Below are 21,275 nucleotides of genomic sequence, written 5' to 3'. Positions count from 1 at the left end.
TAATAAACTCATGTGTACAGAGTCCACTGATTTTTTAACAAAGATAGCCAGGTAATATGTGGGGGAAAAGATAGTCCTATCAATCAATAGTACTGGAACAAAATCCGTATTTGTAAAGAACAAAGGATTAATCTTAAATATTAACCTCACTTCATACTCAAAATTTATTCAAGATATATCATAGGAGCACCTGGCTGACTCAGTCAGGAAAGTATGCAACTCTTAATTTTGGTATTATGAATTCAAGCCCCACATTGGGCGTGCAGATTACTTAAAAATAAAATCTTTAGGAAAAAGAGATGTATCATAGACTAAAAAATGAGCTAAAACTTGATAGCTTTTATAAATTCAAATTAATGTTCTCAAAATGGAACGTTTACCCTCCCAGAGGTACCAACAGTTCAAAAAGAACTTCATGAGAAAGCAATGTTTATCACAAATGAAACAAATGGAGTGTTAGTTTTCTATTGTCACAAAACAAGCTGCTATAAACTTAGTGGCTTAAAACAATATCTCTTTATTATATCACAGTTCAGTAAACAGAAGTGCAAGCAATCTCAAGTCTCACATGGCCAAAGCCAAGGTGTCAGCCAATCAAGCTCTTATCTGGAGGTTCTAGGGAATAATCCACTTTCAGACTCATTAAACTTGTTGACAGAATTAAACTTCATTTGGCTATAGGACTGAAATCCTTGATTTCTTGCTGGCTCTCAGCCAGAAATGGCTCTCAGCTCCTAGAGAACACTCCTTGGTCCTTCCACGTGCTCTCCTCCCCAACCCCAAATCTTCAAAGCTACCAATGCTTCCCTGAATCTGTCGTGTACTTTGAATTTAACTTCTTTTGCTAGCAACTAGAGAAACCTCTCTGCTTTTAAAGGACATACCTAATTGGGTCAGGGCCACCCAGATAATCTCGAGTCATAACATCAACTGATTTGGAACTTCAATTACCAAAATACTAGTACAAAGGATCTGAAAGCTAAATTGGAATTGGAATCACAGTCCAGAAAAATTAACCAGAACATGCACGCTAGGCCTAACAGCTGACTGCCTGCTAAATAGGACCCAGAGTCTACTAACATACTAGATAAAAAGTCCAGGAAACAATGGAAAATTATTCATTATACAAAGAACCAGGGAAATCACAACTTGAATAAGATAATCCAGTGACACCAACACTGAAATGAATCAAATGTTGAAATTGCTGTCATCATAAGAACATTTCAACAATCAATCACAGATTAGGTTAAAAATTTTTGAAAGAGTAGAAAACCTCAGCAAAAATGTACAGGTTATAAAAAAAAGAAGAAAATGGAAATTATAAAGCTGAAAAAAAAACAAAAAAACTCCAGCTCTCTAGATGGGTTCAAAAGTGGAGTGGAGATGACAGAAGATAAAATCAGCAAACTTCAAGAGAATGCAATAGAACTCACCAGTGAACAGAATTTACTTGATAAAAGAGAAAATACAGACTAATAAAAAGAGACTCAGAAACCTTCTGGACAATAAAATAGATGGAAGATTCATATCATCAGAATCCCAGATGCAGAGGAGAAAGAAAGTTGCGCCAAAGATATAATAGCTGAAAATTTCCCAACTTTGGCAAAAGAAACAAACTTACAGATTCAAAACATCATATAAATCCCAAACAGTATAAAGCCAAAGGAATCCATGCCAAAATGCATCATAACTAAACTTCTGAGAACTAAAGACAAAGAAAAAAATCTTGATAGCTGCCAAATATATTTGATACATTACCTAGAAGAGGAGCAGTTTGAATGACAGTAGACTTCTTATCTGAAACCATGGAGGCCAGGAAAAAATGGCACAACATTTTTCAAGTCCTGGAAAAAGAAAACTGTCAACCATAAACTCTATATCTGTATCTACAGTCTATATTCTATATAGTGAGACTAATGTTTAGGAAAGGAGAAATAGGGACACCCGGGTGGCTCAGCAGTTGAGCATCTGCCTTTGGCTCAGAGTGTGATCCGAGGATCCGGGATTGAGTCCCACATCAGGCTCCTTGCATGGAGCCTGCTCCTCCCTCTGCCTGTGTCTCTGTTGCTCTCGTTCTCGCTCACTCTCTCTCTTCCTGTGTCTCTTAGGAATAAATAATAAAATCTTTTTAAAAAGGAGAAATAAAGGTATTTTCAGACAAAGGAAAATGGAAAGACTTTGCTCTTAGGAGACCTATCCTTAAAAAAGGGCTAAAGGAAGTTTTCATTTTATTTTACCTTTTTAAGATTTTATGTATTTATTCATGAGAAACACAGAGAAAGAGGCAGAGACAGAGGCAGAGGGAGAAGCATATAAGCATGTATATGTATGTATATATACACACACATATATTCATGAGGCTATCCCTCTCCTCATGAGTTTCATAAATCATATATGATAATTAAAAAATAATGCCATCTGGTTATCAATACAGTGACATTTAAAAGTGGGGAAAGTTAAGGAACCAAAATCAAGGTAAGGTTTGAAAGAAATCAAACCTTATTTCTGTGACTGTGATAAGTCACATACATATATTGTAAAACCTAGAACAACAGCTATAAAATGACACAATAAGATACACTTGAAAATTATAAATAAATCAAGATGGAATTCTAAAAATGTTTCAAGTAACCATAAAAAGCAAAAAAAAGAGAAGGAATGACAACCAGGGTTGGAGTGGAGAATACAAATCATAAAATGGCAGACTTAAGCACTAACATATCAATAATAATCTTTAGTATAAATGGTCTAAATACACCAAAAGGCAGAAATTGGCAGAGTGGTTAAAAAAACATAACCCAACTAGATGTTGTTTATAAGACACATGTTTCAAATTCAACATATGTAGAAAAAAGTAAAAGAAGAAACATACTTTATACAATTATTAATGATAAAAACAAGCACGAGTGGCTACATTAATATCAAAGTAAAAATCAGGGGTGCCTTGCTGGCTCAGTTGGTAGAGCATGTGACTCTTGATCTCAGGATTGTGAGTTCAAGTCCCACACTGGGGGCAGAGCTTACTTAAGAAAAAAAAAAAAGTAAATACCAGAGCAAAGAAAAAAAAAAGTGATGAAGAGGGACATAGAATGCTAAAAGGATTAATCTACCGGGAAATCATGAAGATCCTAAATGTATATACCAAAAAGCAGAGCCTCAACACACATGAAACTAAAACTGATCAAGCTGACAAGATTTAACAGCCAAATCCCAAATTACAGTTAAGGACTTCAACACCCCACTCTCAGCAACTGAGAGAATTGCTAGACAAAAAATTAGTAACACAGATCATTTGAACAACACAATCAACACTCTACCCAGCAGCAGGATGCCATCTTTTGTTCAAGAGCCATGGAATACTCACAAATATAGATCATATTCTGGGCCATAAGACAAATTTAAAAAACTGAAAATATACAGTGTATTCTCTGACAATAATGGAATCAAACTAGAAGTCAATAACAGAAAGACAACAGGAAAATATCTAAATATATGAAAACCAAACAACTACCTTTTAAATAAGCCATGTGTCAAAGAGGAAGCCTCAAGGGAAATCCAAAAATACTTCAAACGAATAAAAATATACATTAATTTTGAGGCATACAGCTGAAGAAGTGCCAAGAAAGAAATTTATAGCAGTAATGATTACTTTAGAATGAAAAAAGATTTCAAATAAACAATCTACATTACTATCTCAAGAAAGCACAAGAAAAGAAACCAGAGCAAGCAGAAAGAAGGAACTACTAAATATCAGAGCAGAAATCAATGAAATTAATAGAAAAACAGCAGAGAAAATTAAACAAAAAGGTGGATCTTTGGGGGAAAAAATCGATAAAATTGGTAAATGTTTAACAATACTGACAAGAAAAAAAGAGAAGAAACAAATCACCAATATCAGGAATAAAATAGAGACGATTGCTACAGATCCTACAACCATCCAATATAAGGGAATACAAAACTACAAACAAGTTTATACTCATAAATTCAACAACTTAGAAGAATAGACAAATTCCTTGAAGACAACAAACCGGCAAAGCTCAAACAAGATGAATAAGTTGAATAGCCCCACAACCATGAAAGAAATTGAATTTGTAATTAAAAAGTTCCCCCAAAAGAAGTCTTCAGAACCACATTGTTTCACTGGAGAATTCTACCAAACATACAAAGAATTCACTTCAACTTTACATAAACGGTTCCAGAACATACAAATGAAGGAGCATTTCCCACCTCATTTTAGGAGGCTGTTATTACCATATACCAAAAACAGTTAACAAAAGAGAAAAGAAGACCAATATTACTAATGAAATTACATGAAAAAATCCTCAACAAAACAATAGCCAACTAAATCTAATGATGTGTAAGTATGTATATACCATGACCAAGTGGGATTTTCCTAGGTATGCAGACCTGGTTTGGCATTTGCTAGTCAATTATGATAATCTACTATATCAAGAAGTTAAAAAAGGAAAATGCTATGATCATATCAATCGATGAAGGAAAAGCATGACAAAATCCAGTATCCATTCATGACTTTTAAAAAATCTTGGCTCGGCAAAGAGGAGTATTACCCTCAACTCAGTAAAGAACATCTAGAAAAAGCCTACATCTAACATTGTACTTAGTGTAAAAGACTGAATACTTTCCCCACTAAGACCAGGAACAAGACAAGGATTTTTTTAATTAAGTTCTTTCATTTTAATTCCAGTATAGCTGACATAAAGTGTTATATTAGTTTCAGGTGTACAATGTAGAGATTCAACAATTCTGTACATTACTCAGTGCTCATCATGATAAGTGTACTCTTTAATCCCCATCACCTAGTCCATCACCCCATCCTCCTCCCCACTAGTAACCATCAGTTTGTTTTCTATAGTTAAGAATCTGTTTCTTGGTTTAAGACAAGGATTTTTTTTATCTCACCACTATGATTCAACATAGTACTGAGAATTCTAACAATTACAGTAGGATATATATACATATGTGTGTGTGTGTGTGTGTATAGCATACACATTGGAAATGAAGAAATAAAACTATACCTATTTGCAAATAATTGAAATTGCATATTTCATCATGAAAACCTCAAGTCTGCAAAAAAGAAAAATAAACTCCTAGAACTAGAAGTGATTTCATCAAGGTCAGAAGATACAAAATTAATGTGTAAAAATTAGCTGCATTCTTATTTACTAAGAAATAATATGTGAAAACAAATTAAAAACTATTTATGGGACGCCTGGGTGGCTCAGTGGTTGAGCATCTGCCTTCAGCTCAGGTCATGATCCCGGAGTCCTGGGATCGAGTCCCAAGTCGGGCTCCCTGCATGGAGCCTGCTTCTCCTTCTGCCTTGTCTCTGCCTCTCTGTGTGTCTCTCATAAATAAATAAATAAAATCCTTTTTAAAAACACAGTATTTAAAATTACTCCAAAGAAGATGAAATAGCTAGATATACACCTACCAAAGCATATACAGTTCACCCTTGACAACCTGGGCTTAGGGGTACCAACCCCTATGTAGTTGAAAATCCCTGTATACCTTTTGAGTCCCCCCAAATTTAAATGGCCAATAGGTTACTTCTGACTGGAAGCCTTACAAACAACATAAACAGTTGATTGACACATATTCTGTATGTTACTTTTCATATGCTATATTCTTACAATAAAATAAGCTAAAGAAACGAAGAAAATCACAAGAAAACATACATTTACAGTAAAGAATCCATGTATATAATAACAAAGTAGCAGAAAGAGAAACTAATACCATTTAAAAGTGCATAAAAAATAATAAAATACCTGGGAATAAACTTAACCAAAAAGGTGAAAGACTTATACTCTGAAAACTATTAAACAGTTGTAAAAGAAACTGAAGATGACACAAACAAATGGAAAGGTATTCCATCATGGATTGGAAGAATTAATACTGTTAATTGTTAAAATATCCATGTTACCCAAACCAATCTACAGTCAATGCAATCATTATCAAAACACCAACAGCATTTTTCACAAACCTAGAAAAAAAATACCAAATTTTGTATGGAACCACGAAAGACCCAAAATAACCAAAGCAATCTTGAGAAAGAAGAACAAAGCTAGAGATATTACAATCCCAGATTTTAAGACATACTACAAAAGCTGTAGTAATCAAAATAGTATGGTACTGGCACAAGACAGATACAGAGGTCAATGGAAAAGAATAAAGAGTCCAAAAATAAACCCACAATTATACGGTCAATTAATCTATGACAGAGAAGGCAAGAATATACAATGGGGAGGAGACAGTCTCTTCAATAAACTGTGCTGGGAAAACTAGACAGCTACATGTAAAAGAATGAAACTGAATCCCCTATTAACACTATACACAAAAATAAACTAAATAGATTAAAGCCCTAAATGTGAGACCTGAAACCATAAGAATCCTATAAGAGAACAGTCAGTAATTTCTCTGACACTGGCCATAGCAACATTTTTTCTACCTGTGTCTCCCAAGGCAACAAAAACAAAAGCAAAAAGTTATTACTGGGTCTACTTCAAAAGAAAAAGCTTCTGCATAGCAAAGGAAACCACTGAGAAGACAAAAAAAAACCTACTGAATGGGAGAGGATATTTGCAAATGATATATCTGACAAGGGGTAATATATACAATGTATAAAGAACTCATACAACTCAACACCAAAAAAAAAAAATCTGATTAAAAAATGGGCAGAGGACTTGAATAGACATTTTTGCAAAGAAGACACCCAGATGGCAAATAGACACATGAAAAGATGCTCAACATCACTCACCATTAGGGAAATGCAAACCAAAACCACAAGAAGACATCACTTCACACCTCGTAGAACAGCCAAAATCAAAAAGACAAGAAACAACAAGTGCTGGCAAGGATATGAAGAAAACTGAATTGTTTATGGGAATGTACATTGGTAGAGTAACTGTGGATAACAGTATGGAGAGTCCTCAAAAAAGAGTCCTTAAAACAGAAATACTATAGGAATCAGTAATTCCACTATTGGGTATTTCCCCAAAGATGACAAAAACACTAATTTGAAAAGATATATGTACCTCTATGTTTATTGAAGCATTATTTACAATATCCAAGATACGGAAGCAACCTCAGTATCCTTCAATAGACAAATGGAAGGGGGCGGGCAAGCTGGCGGAGGAGTAGGGTCCCCAAGTCACTTGACCCACCAACTGACCTAGATAACTTTCAAATCATCCTGAAAACCTAAGAATTTGACCTAAGATTTAAAGAGAGAACAGCTGGAACACGACAGAGAGAAGAGTTTGTACTTCTAACAATATAGGAAGGCGGGGGAAAAAATAAAAAAGAATCTAGTGGGGGAGGGGCCCCTGAGGAGCTTGGCTAAAGGCGGGGGGCGGGGGGCGGGAGCCTCGGGACAGGGGAGCCCCACCTGGGGAAGTGGGAACTTTAAATCTGCACTGGATTCTTCCCAGAGGGAAAGGTGCTCGCAGGGAAACCAGGCAGAACCCAGGAGGGGTGCTGGAGCCCCCAGGTTCCCGGGGTCACTAACAGGAGAGGCGCCCCAGGGAGAGCACCCACCCGGTGGGCTGAGCACTGTAAAGGGCTGGAGCGCACCCAGCGTGGCCCTGGGAGCAGCTCAGCGGCGGCTCTGCATGGAGGGGGCTGTGCCACACGGGAGCGGGATTCCAGCAGTGCAGGCCCCGGAGCCCAGAGCAACGGGGGACACGGCCCAAGATCTAGCGCTCCCCCTGGGACAGGCAGAGGCCGGGAGGGCCCAGGACAGCGAGAATGCTCCTGCCACCGGGAAGCCCTGAGCTGTGCATGTCAGCACCCCCACCCCCAGAGCATTCAGGCCCCTGCGGACTGGGAGCTGTGGGAGTTACTGCTGGAGCTGGCTCTAGGGCTGGGGAGCTGGCCGCCTCCAGGGGATTTGTTCCTCCTTGTGTCACCCTGTCCCTGGGGTGGAGCGGGGCCACCAGGGAACAGGGGCCTCAGGGGACAAAGAGCTCCCCCTGAGCCATGCACCTGGCAGGGGCCGGGGCAGCTCCCCCAGGTGCGCATACCTGAGAGTCAGCACAGCAGGCCCCTCCCCTAGAGACCAGCTGGAAGGACAGGGGAAGAGCAAGTTCTTTACCAAGCAGTGCTAGAAAGCTCTAGGGGAAGTCGAGGGGCTTACAGTGTATAGAACCAGAGGGTACCCCTCCTTTTTTTTCCTTCCTTTTCCCAGTACAACTCATTTTTATATCAGACTGTAAATTTCCAATTTTTTTCCCACCTTAACTACAATATTTTACCACCTCTTCATTTTTAAGATTCTTCCTTTTTGACTTTCATATTTCTACAATTACAGGTCTTAGATATATTTTCCACTTCTAGATTCTCTTCAACACACTCAACTTAATTTGGGGAGATATACAAGATATGTATTTTTGTTTTGTTTTGTGTTTTCTGTTTTCTCTGCCTCATTTTGTTCTACAATGGTGGAAGTTAATACCTTCTAAAACATGACCAGCATGCACCTGAACCAAGTGGTATACCGTGCTGGTTCATTCTGTGAGATTCCTCATTCCCATTCTGCCCCCCTCTTTTATCTCATTTATGTTTTGGTGGTCAATGGTGCCCTCTACAAGTATTTCTGGTTTACCTAAATTTAGGACAAATCATCTTCTAACATACATAATTTAATATACTCAGAAACAAGAGGATCACCCTCTAGAACCCCTCAGGTACACTACATTCTCTCTCCACTACAACTTCTTCACCACCACCATCTCCCAGTTCCCCCCCCCCTTTTTTTCTTCTGCTCTTTCTTTTTTTTTTCTCCTCTTCTTTAGGATTCCTGGCCTTTTATTTTTTACTAATTTTTCTTAAATTTGTTTTTCACTTTAGTGGTCCTTTTATTTCATTCTGATCTTTGTTTTCAATTTCTGGGCTCTGACCTCGGCAGAATCATCTAGAGTGAAATTCACTTAGGTCGTGATTGATATTCTTGACTCAGCCTGCTCATACAGCCACTCTGCACTGAGAAAAATGACTAGAAAGAACTCACCACAAAAGAATCAGAAACAGTACTCTCTGCCACAGAGTTACAGAATTTGGATTACAATTTGATGCAAGAAAGCCAATTTAGAAGCACAATTATAAAGCTACTGGTAGCTCTGGAAAAAAGCACAAAGGATTCAAGAGACTTCATGACTGCAGAATTTAGATTGAATCAGGCCGAAAGTAAAAATCAATTAAATGAGATGCAATCCAAACTGGAGGTCCTAACGATGAGGGTTAATGAGGTAGAAGAACAAGTGAGTGACATAAAAGACAAGTTGATGGCAAAAGAAGGAAGCTGAGGAAAAAAGAGAAAAACAATTAAAAGACCATGAGGAAAGGTTAAGGGAAATAAATTACAGCCTCAGAAGGAAAAATCTACATATAATTGGGGTTCCAGAGATTGCCAAGAGGGACAGAAGGCCAGAAAGCATATTTAAACAAATCATTGCCGAGAACTTCTCTAGTTTGGGGAGGGAAACTGGCATTCAGATCCAGGTGATAGATCCCCCATAAAATAAAAAACACATTCAACACCCCGACATTTAATAGTGAAACTTACAAATTCCAAAGATAAAGAGAAGATCCTTAAAGCAGCAAGAGTCAAGAGATCCCTAACTTATATGGGGATAAATATTAGGTTAACAGCAGACCTCTCCACAGAGACCAGACAAGGTAGAAAGGGCTGGCACGATATATTCAGGGTCCTAAATGAGAAGAACCTGCAGCCAGTAATACTCTATCCAGCAAGGCTGTCATTCAGAATAGAAGGAAAGAGAGAGTTTCCAAGATAGGCAGAAACTGAAAGAACATGTGACCACCAAACCAGCTCTGCAAGAAATATTAAGGGGGAAGCCTGTAAAAGAAAAAGGAAGCCCAAAGAATGACATGATGACACTAAATTCATATCTTTCAATAGTAACTCTGAACGTGAATGGGCTTAATGAACCTTTAAAAGACTCAGGGTTTCAGACTGCATAAAAAAAGACCCATCTATTCTCTGTTTACAAGAGACTCATTTTAGAACTAAGGACACCCACAGCCTGAAAATGAAAGGTTGGAGAACCATTTACCATTCGAATGGTCCTCAAAAGAAAGCTGGGTTAGCCATCCTCATATTAGGTAAATTAAAGTTTACCCCAAAGACTGTAGTAAGAGATGAAGAGAGACACTATATCATACTTCAAGGATCTATCCAACAAGAGGAGCTAACAATCATGAATATTTATGCCCCGAATGTGGGAGCTGCCAAGTATATCAATCAATTAATAACCAAAGTAAAGACATACTTAGATAATAATATATTTATACTGGGAGACTTCAACACAGCGCTTTCTGCAAATGACAGGACTTCTAAGCACAACATCTCCAAAGAAACAAGGGCTTTAAATGATATACTGGACCAGATGGATTTCACAGAAATTTACATAACTTTACATCCAAACGCAACTGAATACACATTCTTCTCAAGTGCACATGGAACTTTCTCCAGAATAGACCACATACTGGGTCACAAATCAGGTCTCAACTGATACCAAAAGACTGGGATTATCCCCTGCATATTTTCAGACCATAATGCTTTGAAACTTGAACTCAATCACAAGAAGAAATTTGGAAGAAACTCAAACCAGTGGAGGTTAAAGAGCATCCTGCTAAAAGATGAAAAGGTCAACCAGGAAATTAGAGAAGAATTAAAAAGATTCATGGAAACTAATGAGATTGAAGATACAACTGTTCAAAATCTTTGGGATACAGCAAAAGCAGTCCTGAGGGGGAAATACATCGCAATACAAGCATCCCTCACACAATTGGAAAAAACTCAAATACACAAGCTAACCTTGCACCTAAAGGAACTGGAGAAAGAACAGCAAATAAAACGTACACCCAGCAAAGGAAGAAAGTTAATAAAGATTTGAGCAGAACTCAACAAAATAGAGACCAGAAGAACTGAAGAACAGATTAACAAAACCAGGAGTAGGTTCTTTGAAATAACTAATAAGATAGATAAACCATTAGTCAGCCTTATTTAAAACAAAAGAAAAAAGACTCAAATTAATAAAATCACAAATGAAAAAGAAGAGATCACAACGAATACCAAGGAAATACAAACGATTTTAAAACATATCATGAGCAGCTATATGCCAATAAATTAGGCAATCTAGAAGAAATGGACATATTTCTGGAAAACCACAAACTACCAAAACTGGAACAGGAAGAAATAGAAAACCTGAACAGGCCAATAACCAGGGAAAAAATTGGAGCAGTCATCAAAAACCTCCCAAGAGCCGGGATGGAGCCTGCTTCTCCCTCTGCCTGTGTCTGTCTGTCTGACTCTCTCTCTCTCTCTCTCCCTCTGTCTCTATGAATAAATAAATAAAATCTTAACAAAAAAATAAAACCTCCCAAGACACAAAAGTCCAGGGCCTGATGGCTTCCCAGGGGAATTCTAGCAAATGTTTAAAGAAGAAACAATACCTATTCTATCTTTAGATAATTATCTAAAGAAAGATAGAAAGGGTTGGAATACTTCCAAACTCGTTCTCTGAGGCCAGCATTACCTTAATTCCAAAACCAGAAAAAGACCCCACCAAAAAGGAGAATTATAGACCAATATCCCTGATTAACATGGATGCAAAAATTCTCAACAAGATACTAGCCAATAGGATCCAACAGTACATTAAGAAGATTATTCACCATGACCAAGTGGGATTTATTCCCGGGATGCAAGGCTGGTTCAACACTCGTAAAGCAATCAATGTGATGGATCATATCAACAAGAGAAAAAACAAGAACCATATGATCCTCTCCATAGATGCAGAGAAAGCATTTGACAAAATACAGCATCCATTCCTGATCAAAACTCTTCAGAGTGTAGGGATAGAGGGAACATTCCTCAGCATCTTAAAAGCCATCCATGAAAAGCCCACGGCAAATATCATTCTCAATGGGGAAACACTGGGAACCTTTCCCCTAAGATCAGGAACACAACAGGGATGTCCATTCTTACCACTGCTATTCAACATAGTCCTAGAAGTCCTAGCCTCAGCAATCAGGCAACAAACAGAAATAAAAGACATTCAAATTGGCAAAGAAGTCAAACTCTCCCTCTTTGCAGATGACATAATACTGTATAGTGAAAACCCAAAAGATTCAACCCCAAGATCACTAGAACTCATACAGCAATTCGGCAGTGTGGCAGGATACAAAATCAATACCCAGAAATCAGTGGCATTTCTATACACTAACAATGAGACTGAAGAAAGAGAAATTAAGGAGTCAATCCCATTTACAATTGCACCCAAAAGCGTAAGATGCCTGGGAATAAACCTAACCAAAGAGGTAAAGGATCTATACCCTAGAAACGACAGAACACTTCTGAAAGACATTGAGGAAGACACAAAGAGATGGAAAAATATTCCATGCTCATGGATTAGAAGAATTAATATTGTGAAAATGTCAATGCTACCCAGGGCAATTTACACGTTCAGTGCAATCCCTATCAAAATACCATGGACTTTCTTCAATTAAAAAAAAATATACAAAAAAATAGACAAATGGATAAGGAAGCTGTCACACAAAGGAGTATTAGGCAACCATAAAAAAGGATGAGGCTGTACCGTTTGAGACAACATGGATGGACTGAGAGGGTATTATACCAAGTGAGATAAGTCAGACTGAGAAAGACAAATGCCATATGATTTCGCTCATAAGTAGAATCCAAAAAAAATAAAATAAAATAAACAGAAAGGAAATCAAACCTATAAGTACAGAGAACAGACTGATGGTGGCCAGAGAGGAGGGGGTTTGGGGTTGGGTAAAATGGGTAAAGGGGAGTGGGAGATACAGGCTACCAGTTATGGAATAAATAAGTCACGGGAATAAAAGGCACAGCGTAAGGAATACAGTCAGTGATACTCTAATAGTGTAATAGTGATGTACCAGGACAGATGGTAGCCTCACTTACAGTGAACATAGCATAATGTATAAATGTGTCAGGTTTCTATGCTGTACACCTGCAACTAATGTAACATTGTGTGTCAACTACATTAAAATAAATAGTTCACAGGGGCTCCTGAGTGGCTCAGTCAGTTAAGCATCTGACTACAGCTCAGGTCATGATCTCAGGGTCCTGGGATCAAGCCCCAGGTCAGCTCCCCGCTCAGCGAGGAGTCTGCTTCTCCTTTTGCCTTCCATTCTGCCCTCCCCTCCCCACACTCACACTCACACTCACGCTGTCTCAAATAAATAAAATAATTTTAAAAATCTGCATGTAAGTGGACCTGTGCAGTTCAAACCTGTCTTGTTCAAGGATCAACTATATAAAATCTGCATGCTAAAAATTACAAAATTCTGATGAACTAAATCAAAGACCTAAATAAATGGACATACATGTTCATACCACATCCATCAGCTTGAAAACTCAACACAGTGAAGATGTCAATTCCCGCAAATTGACATGCAGGTTTAATGTAATCCCTATCAAAACTCTGGCAAAAGTTTTTGTAGTTACAGGTAAGATTATTATTAAATTCACATATAAAATGTCATGTGAATATGTTATGTAAATAACTAATGTAGTTATGTAAATAACTAATTTTGCCACAGAATATTGAGTCTCCAACAAGACTCACCACAGCTTCCTGCTTCAGTGGTGCTTGCATAGAAATCAGGGCTCATCCCCCACCCTGGCAGCTGTTCAGAGCCAGCCCTCCCCTATCTCCTCACAGAGCCAACAGCTGGTCCCAAAGCCCCTGTTGCCACTGCAGCACCATGCAGCCACAGCTGCCAGCCACTGCCTCTCCTCAGCAGCTGCCATAATGACTGCACCCCCCTTGCAGGTGCACCAAAACTACCATGAGGACTCAGAGGCCACCCGCAACCACCAGGTCAACCTGGAGCGCTTTGCCTCCTAGGTCTACCTGCCCGTGTCTTACTACTTTGACCACAAAGATGTGGCTTCAAAGAACTTTGCCAAATATTTTCTTTGCCAATCTCATGAGGAGAGGGATCATGTGAGAAACTGATGAAGCTGCAGAACCAACAAGGTGGCCAAATCTTCTTTCAGGATACCAAGAGGCCAGATGGTGATTACTGGGAAAATGGGCTGAACGCAATGCAATGTGCATTACACTTGGAAAAGAGGGTGAATCAGTCACTACTGGAACTGTACAAACTGGTCACTTAATAAAAATGACCCCATTTGTATGACTTCATTGAGACTCATTATCTGATGAACAGGTGAAATTCATCAAAGAACTGGATGACCATGTAACCAATCTGTGCAAGATGGGGGCTCCTGAATCTGGAGAGTATCTCTCTGACAAGCACACCTTGGGAAACAGTGATAATGAGACCTAAGCCCTACGCTGTTTTCCCACAGCCTCGAGAGTGAATTCCTTGGTCAGCAAGGCAGTGCATGCATGTTGGTGTTATGTTTACCTTTTGTAGAAGTCATACCAAAACATCTACTCAACTTCTTTCATTTGTACCATTCCTCCAAAATAAAGTAATTCGGTATTCCCCCCAAATAATCTTGCCATGCAATATTCAAGTGGGAGAAATCACTCTACCAGATATAAAAGCTTACTATGTAGCTATAGTAATCAAAACAGTGTGGTGTTGGCAGAGGGATAAACAATGGAACAGAATAGGAAACCCAGAAATATACCCAAAACAATGGAACAGAATAGAAAACTAGAAATATACCCAAATCAATATAGTTAACTGAGTTGTGAAAAAAAACTGCATAAGCAATTGAACAGAGCACGGATGATCTTTTTAACAAATGGTGCTGGAGGAATCAAACATCCACAGGAAAAAAAAAATCAACCTAAACTTGACATCTTATAAAAACGAACTCAAAACAGAGCACCAGAATAAATCTAAAACCTAAAATTATAAAATAGTTTATAAATGGGAAAGATTAGCAGAAGAGTTCTAAATGTGGACACTAAGGGAAGATCCATTAAAAAATGATACTGAGGGGTACCTGGGTGGCTCAGTGAGTTAAGTGTCTGACTCCTGATTTAGACTCAGGTTATGATCTTGGGGTCATGAGATCAAGCCCTGTATCAGGCTCAGTGCTCAGCAAGGAGTCTGCTTGAGATTCTCTCCATCTCCCTCTGCCCCTCCCCCAACTCATATATGCTCTCTCTAAATAAATAAATAAAATTTGTTTTAAAAAGATAAATTGAATTTCATTAAAATCTAAAACTTTGGCTATGTGACTCAGTTATGAGGATGAAAAGGTAAGCTATGGTCTTAGAGACAGTATTTGCAAACCATGTATCTGAGAAAGGACCCGTATCTTTATCTTTTTTAAATTCTAAATTTGAACAGTAAAATATCAGTCTCATTGGGAAATAGGCAAAAAAATGAACATATGGGCAGCCCCAGTGGCACAGCGGTTTAGTGCCGCCTGCAGCCTGGGGTGTGATCCTGGAGACCTGGGATCGAGTCCCATGTCAGGCTTTCTGTATGGAGTCTGCTCTTCCTCTGCCTGTGTCTCTGCCCCCTCTCTGTGTCTCTATGAATAAATAATTTTTTTAAAAAATGAACATACATTTCACTGAAGAGGACATATTTATAGTAAGTAAATTATAAAGTGTTTAACATCATTAGTCTTGGGGAAATACAAATTAAAACACAACGAGCTAGCACAACACACCTATCAAAGTGTCTAAAGTAAAAAACAGTGACAATATGAAATGTGGCAAAGATGCCAAGAAACTGGATCATTCACTCATTTCTGGTGAGAATACAAAGTGATACATCCATTTTGGAAAACAGTTTGGCACTTGATTAAATGTTAAACAACCAGGGCTGCCCAACCAAATTGCTTTTTGAAAATGAAGGTAAAATAGTTATAGTTTCAAATACAAGTTGAGAAAATTCATAAGAAGACCTATGCTATCAAAATAATTAAAGAAAATTATTCAGAGTGATGAAAAATTATAACAGATTGAAATTTGGATTTACACAAAGAAATGAAGAATATCGGGCAGCCCCAGTGGCTCAGCGGTTAGCACCACCTTCAGTCCAGGGTGTGATCCTGGAGACCCAGGATCGAGTCCCACGTCGGGCTCCCTGCATGGAGCCTGCTTCTCCCTCTGCCTGTGTCTCTGCCTCTGTGTGTGTGTGTGTGTGTCTCATGAATAAATAAAATCTTTAAAACACACACACACACACAGTTCTTAAATATTTAAATTTAAAAAAAGATTTATTTATTTATGAGACACACATGAGAGACACACAGGTCTCTCTTATGAGAGACACAGAGAGAGAGAGAGAGAGAGAGAGAATCGCAGAGGCATAGGCAGAGGGAGAAGCAGGCTCCACACAAGGAGTCCGATGGGGTACTAGATCGTATGTCTCCAGGATCACACCCTGGGCTGCAGGTGGCACTAAACTGCTGAGCCACCAGGGCTGCCCACATACATATGTTCTGAGACAGGGTCCTCATATTTCATATATGAGTACATGGCACAACAAAACTGATCAACTCATTATGAGGAAGAACATAAAGGATTCACCAGGTGACTGGGAATGTAAGCACTGGAGTGTTTTAAGGTAGATAACCAAATGACTTTGTGACTTTGTTCTCTCTTTTTTTTTTAAGGTTTATTTATTTATTTGAGAGAGGGGGAGCGTGTAGAGGGGAGGGGCAGAGGGAGAAAGAATCTCAAGCAGACTCTACATTTAGCTTGGGGCCCAACATGGGGCTCCCTCCCGCGACCCTGAGATCACGACCTGAGCCAAAACCAAAAGCCGGGCACTTAAGCAACCAAACCATTCAGGAGCCCGTCCCTTTAAACTACATGACGTTAGTGCTCCTGGACAAGGATAAAGACGGATCCAACGGGTGAATTTTGCTGCCACAGCAACCGTAGCCATTATATCCCACCTTGTTCCGAGGATGTGTCACTTCCGGCTTCAGCCTCCAATCAGCCACAGTGGCAGAAGCCCACAGAATCAGAGGCGAGCTTTAAAGATGAACACTGCCTACACTCTTAACCCAAGAGGCCACTGGAAATAGCCCAAAGACCCACTGAGGGAGATGGACACTATTTCCCAGAAGTAAATACAGCTCAACTTGTACTTTGGAACAACTGGTCAACCTTGCTCCTTGCACAATTCATCAGCAAAGGTTAGGCAGCGCCTGAATAGGATCATGGCAGAAGCATCGGGCCTCGTCACCGTCTGCCTTTTAGGATATCTACTCAGTGCCGAATGTGCAGGTTGGTTTCCTTTTTAAAGATACATTGAGTATGCTTGTCTTCTAGCTGTAGAAATGCCTGGTGCTATCTTCTCCACTAACTAACGGTTACAGAGTTTGACAGCAACGTTTAAGATTCTAGTCGTCAGCATGTGGGTTGGTAAGTACTGGTTCTCTGGTAGCTGTGCCTTCTTTATTGCTAAAACTAAACAGATTTACAATGCTTACGATATCTTTCCTTTTTTTTTTTAAATGGACACTGTTAGGCAACGTGATCCTGCTTGGAAAACAATCTCCTTGGTTAAAGAACACTAAGAGTGGGGAAAATGTCTTAACCAGGAAACAGCAGCATGTGAGGAACTCATTAAGTCTGTCGTTTTGGGTTAACCTACCACTTTGAGATCAAAATGGCGTGTGTCACATTACAGCCACCAACATCGGTTTTATTTACACAGTTTGATTTTAAGATATCTGATGTGTTTCTAAATTTTAGAACTGAACCTCTAATTTTAACAAGCCTCTAAATTTAAATAGCCATAAAATCATATACCTACAATTTTAAGTTTTACTTAAAATGAGTTTTTCATTATGAAGCTGTTACTTATTCCTAAAGTTTTTCATGAATTGGGAAAAAAATTATTTTCTCTCTGATTCGAAACATCTCAGAGAAAAAAAAAAAAAGAAACATCTCAGAGTTAATACACAGGGAAACCCAATACTCACTTGAGCAAAACAAGTCCAAAAATTGACACAAGCAGTAGGAACTTAGTTAATGCAATAATGCACTTGTTTTTTTCACTTCAGTGACTTTATGCACTTCCCAAAGGAAGGCACCCAGGGAAGAAATTACCCCATTTAGGCAAACAGTGTGTTCTCACAGGAAGCATTTATCACCCTTACTTGTCAACCTACTATAATCAAATCTAGTAGCTGACAGTGCCAGGATCAGGGGTGCCAACCCTAAGGGTCCCCAGAAAGCAGACTGGCTCCGTATTGCCCACTCCAGACATGATGTCAGACTGAAATGCAGAAATGATGATATGAGAATGCAAAGGTTAAATCAAAGTGGCCAAGTGGGTAGAGTGAAGAAATAAAGAAATGTAGCTGGAAAATTCACAAAGTAGGACATAAAGCTAAGTCTTTACACATATCTCATCAGTGTGAGATCTAGGAGGACAAAAGATCCAAGCCCTTCCTTCAGGATAAGTGGTGAGATAATGGACATTTCAAGAGGGCTACTGCTCCCCTGAAGACCTCACATGTTGAAAAAAAGTATACATATGGCAGGCGGTGGGGGCAGGGGGGGACTAGGATTTCAGCACTGGGGAAATAATGGCTAGAAGAGATAAACCCCGAAGAGAGGCTAAATATACGACCCTCAGACAATACTGAGGCGAAAGGCAGTCTGATTCTGGAGTCACTGTAGTCAGAGATAACAGGCCCTTGAGGAGAAAGCCAGGGGAATTTCCCAAAGGATGGCCAGTACTAATGCAGCACTCTCTTCTGCTCTTCAGCTGTCACTGGCTTCTAAAAGCTGTTTCTGTGAATGACTTACAGAGATGTTACATTTTCATGACTGCTGCCCTTAGGTATTACTTGCATTGGTTTAGAATTTTGAAATCAAAATTTCTGTGAAACCAATTCAGTTTTATAAGGTGTATGGGCTGAAGAGGTCTTTCATTCAGAATGAAGACATGAAATGAATGAATGAAAGACAGCTTCAGTCCATACGCTTTACAAAACTTCACAAAACTGAGCAACTACTATGGTGCCAGGTACCGGGGTGAGATATTAGGGGCACAGGGATAATCCAGACTCCCTCTTTGACCCAAAGCACCATGAAGTCAGGGGAGAGATTTCAATGTAATAGGACAAAGTGTGAGCCAGGTACTAAAGGACCATAGAGAGAGCAATACATTAACTGGGAAAACACTTGACAGAGAGTATCTTTGGTTGGATCTTAAAAGATGAATAGGTTCACTCTTCTTAAATGTCTGATCTAGGGCATTCTATGCAAAGAGAATCACATGTGTGATCCACAAAGAATGTGAGGTCTTTCAGGAACTCAGGATGTTTGGAATATTAAATATGACAGGTGAGGTAGGATAGCTGACAGGGTCAGGTCACCAGATAATGAAGCTCTGAAATGAAGGAATCTGGACCACAGAACCCAATTATTGAGTCATCAGAAGTGTAGGGGCACCTGGGTGGCTCGGTTGGTTAAGCCTCTGCCTTCGGCTCAGGTCATGATCCCAGGGTCCTGAGATCAAGCCCCAAGTTGGGCTCCCTGTTCGGGCTCCCTGCCTGGCTGGGAGCCTGCTTCTCCCTCTCCTTCTGCCATTCTCCTGCTCGTACTCTCTCACACATGCTCTCTTTCTCCCGAATAAATAAATAAAATCTTTTTAAAAAGAAGTGTAAATGGGAATAGCACTGATGGCTGATCTAGAATGCTCAGTCTGACAACATTCTCTTTTTTTTACTATTTCTTATTAAGTTTTTTATTTCAATTCCAGTATGGGTAGCATACAGTATTATATTAGTTTCAGGTGTACAACAGAGTGACTCAACAGTTGTATACATTATGCAGTGCTCATCCTGGTAAGTGTACTCTTTAGTCCCCCCCCCCCCCCATTACCTATCAGCAGTCTGGCAACATTCTAATGAACCATTTGAGGAAATGATGGCAAGACTTGGGAGACTGTTCTGAAACCACTACAATCATCTGGGGAAGGCATGAGGGCCTGAGCCTGGCCATTAGCTTCTCTGTGCAGACAGAGAAGAGGAAAAGGAATTCAAGTGACATTAAGGAAGTAGAAATGATGACTTAGCCATCTGGCCATGGAAGGGTAACAGGTTCAGAGAAGCGTGGAGAGTACGTCTTGGGCATCTAACGTGATCACAGGACACGGCATAGTACCTACAAGCACGGGCTATGCCATCTGACTGCCCAAAGTCTAAATCCTGGCTCTGACACTTGAGTATGTTACCTGGGCCAAGTTACTTAACCTCTCTGAAGTTCCATTTTTCTCACTTACAATGAGAGGACAGGATCTATCTCATGGGACCGCCGTGAGGATGGAATGAAATAATGGCCACAAAGCACTGGGCATGGTGTCCAGCACTTCAGAAGCAGTAGATAAACATCAGCTCTGATTAGTTGCAGGACAATATACAGTTAGGGAGCTAGAAAGAGGATCTGGAACTCAGAAGATGTATCTGACCAGAGATGGGTATTTGGAACTCACTGTTGTAGAAAGAGCAGTTCCAGCCACGTGTGTGAGGGTGCAGGGAGTGAGCACGGATAACGTGGTGGCTAGTGCTGGGCTGACTGTGGTGAGGGCTCAGAAAATGGTGTTGAGAGATTCAGGGCTGGACCAGGGGGAGGCAAGCAAAGTACATGGAGCATGAATGTACCTGCCTGTGCACGCTGAGAGACAGTGTCTCTTTACGTTTTGTGCCCTAGATGCCTCGTTTACCTTGCCCCAGTCCTGGCCCTGGTAAAGACGTATGGCATGAACAGGCTGAGGCAGGACCCTGAGAGCACTCTGAACATTTAAGGGGAGGGGCATACAACGAGGAAAGCATTGGTTCAAGCAGTGGATGAATAACAAGAGTTAGAGCAAAGGGAAGAGCCAGCAGAATGACTTCATGGGAAGAGCACCCTGGAAAGAGAGAGAGAGAGAGAGAGATCAAGCATTAGAAATGTTTCAGAGCGGAGGCAGGACCCTGAGGGCACTCTGAACATTTAAGGGGGAGGCGTACAACTAGGAATGCATTGGTTCAAGCAGTGGATGAATAACAAGAGTTAGAGCAAAGGGAAGAGCCAGCGGAATGACCTCATGGGAAGAGCATCCTAGAGAGAGAGAGAGAGAGAGAGAGAGAGAGAGAGAGAGAGAGATCCAGCATTAGAAATGTTTCAGAGCAGTTGAGAAGTAGTACATAAACTCAAAACTATCCTTTAGGAAGTCATTGCTGATCCTGACAATAGTCATTTCATTATATGGACGAGAGTGAAGAAGGGAAAGAGCTACAGAAAAGTGCA

General features: G+C 39.7%; 1 protein-coding gene across 1 annotated transcript in view; it reads left to right on the top strand.

Annotated features, from left to right (window-relative positions):
* The first annotated feature begins 16,951 nt into the window (after window positions 1–16,951).
* F9 (coagulation factor IX) overlaps window positions 16,952–21,275 on the top strand; it is a 32,632-nt gene continuing 28,308 nt past the window's right edge. The window contains exon 1 of the mRNA XM_077888051.1: window positions 16,952–17,255. Within this exon, the coding sequence (XP_077744177.1) occupies window positions 17,189–17,255 (67 nt within the window). The 5' untranslated portion in view covers window positions 16,952–17,188. The remainder of the gene's footprint in view (window positions 17,256–21,275) is intronic.

This window comes from Canis aureus, chromosome X (genome assembly GCF_053574225.1).
Source record: "Canis aureus isolate CA01 chromosome X, VMU_Caureus_v.1.0, whole genome shotgun sequence".
NCBI classification, from domain to species: domain Eukaryota; kingdom Metazoa; phylum Chordata; class Mammalia; order Carnivora; family Canidae; genus Canis; species Canis aureus.
The sequence above is the reverse complement of the archived record's forward strand: the minus strand, read 5'-3'. Positions and strand labels throughout refer to the sequence as shown.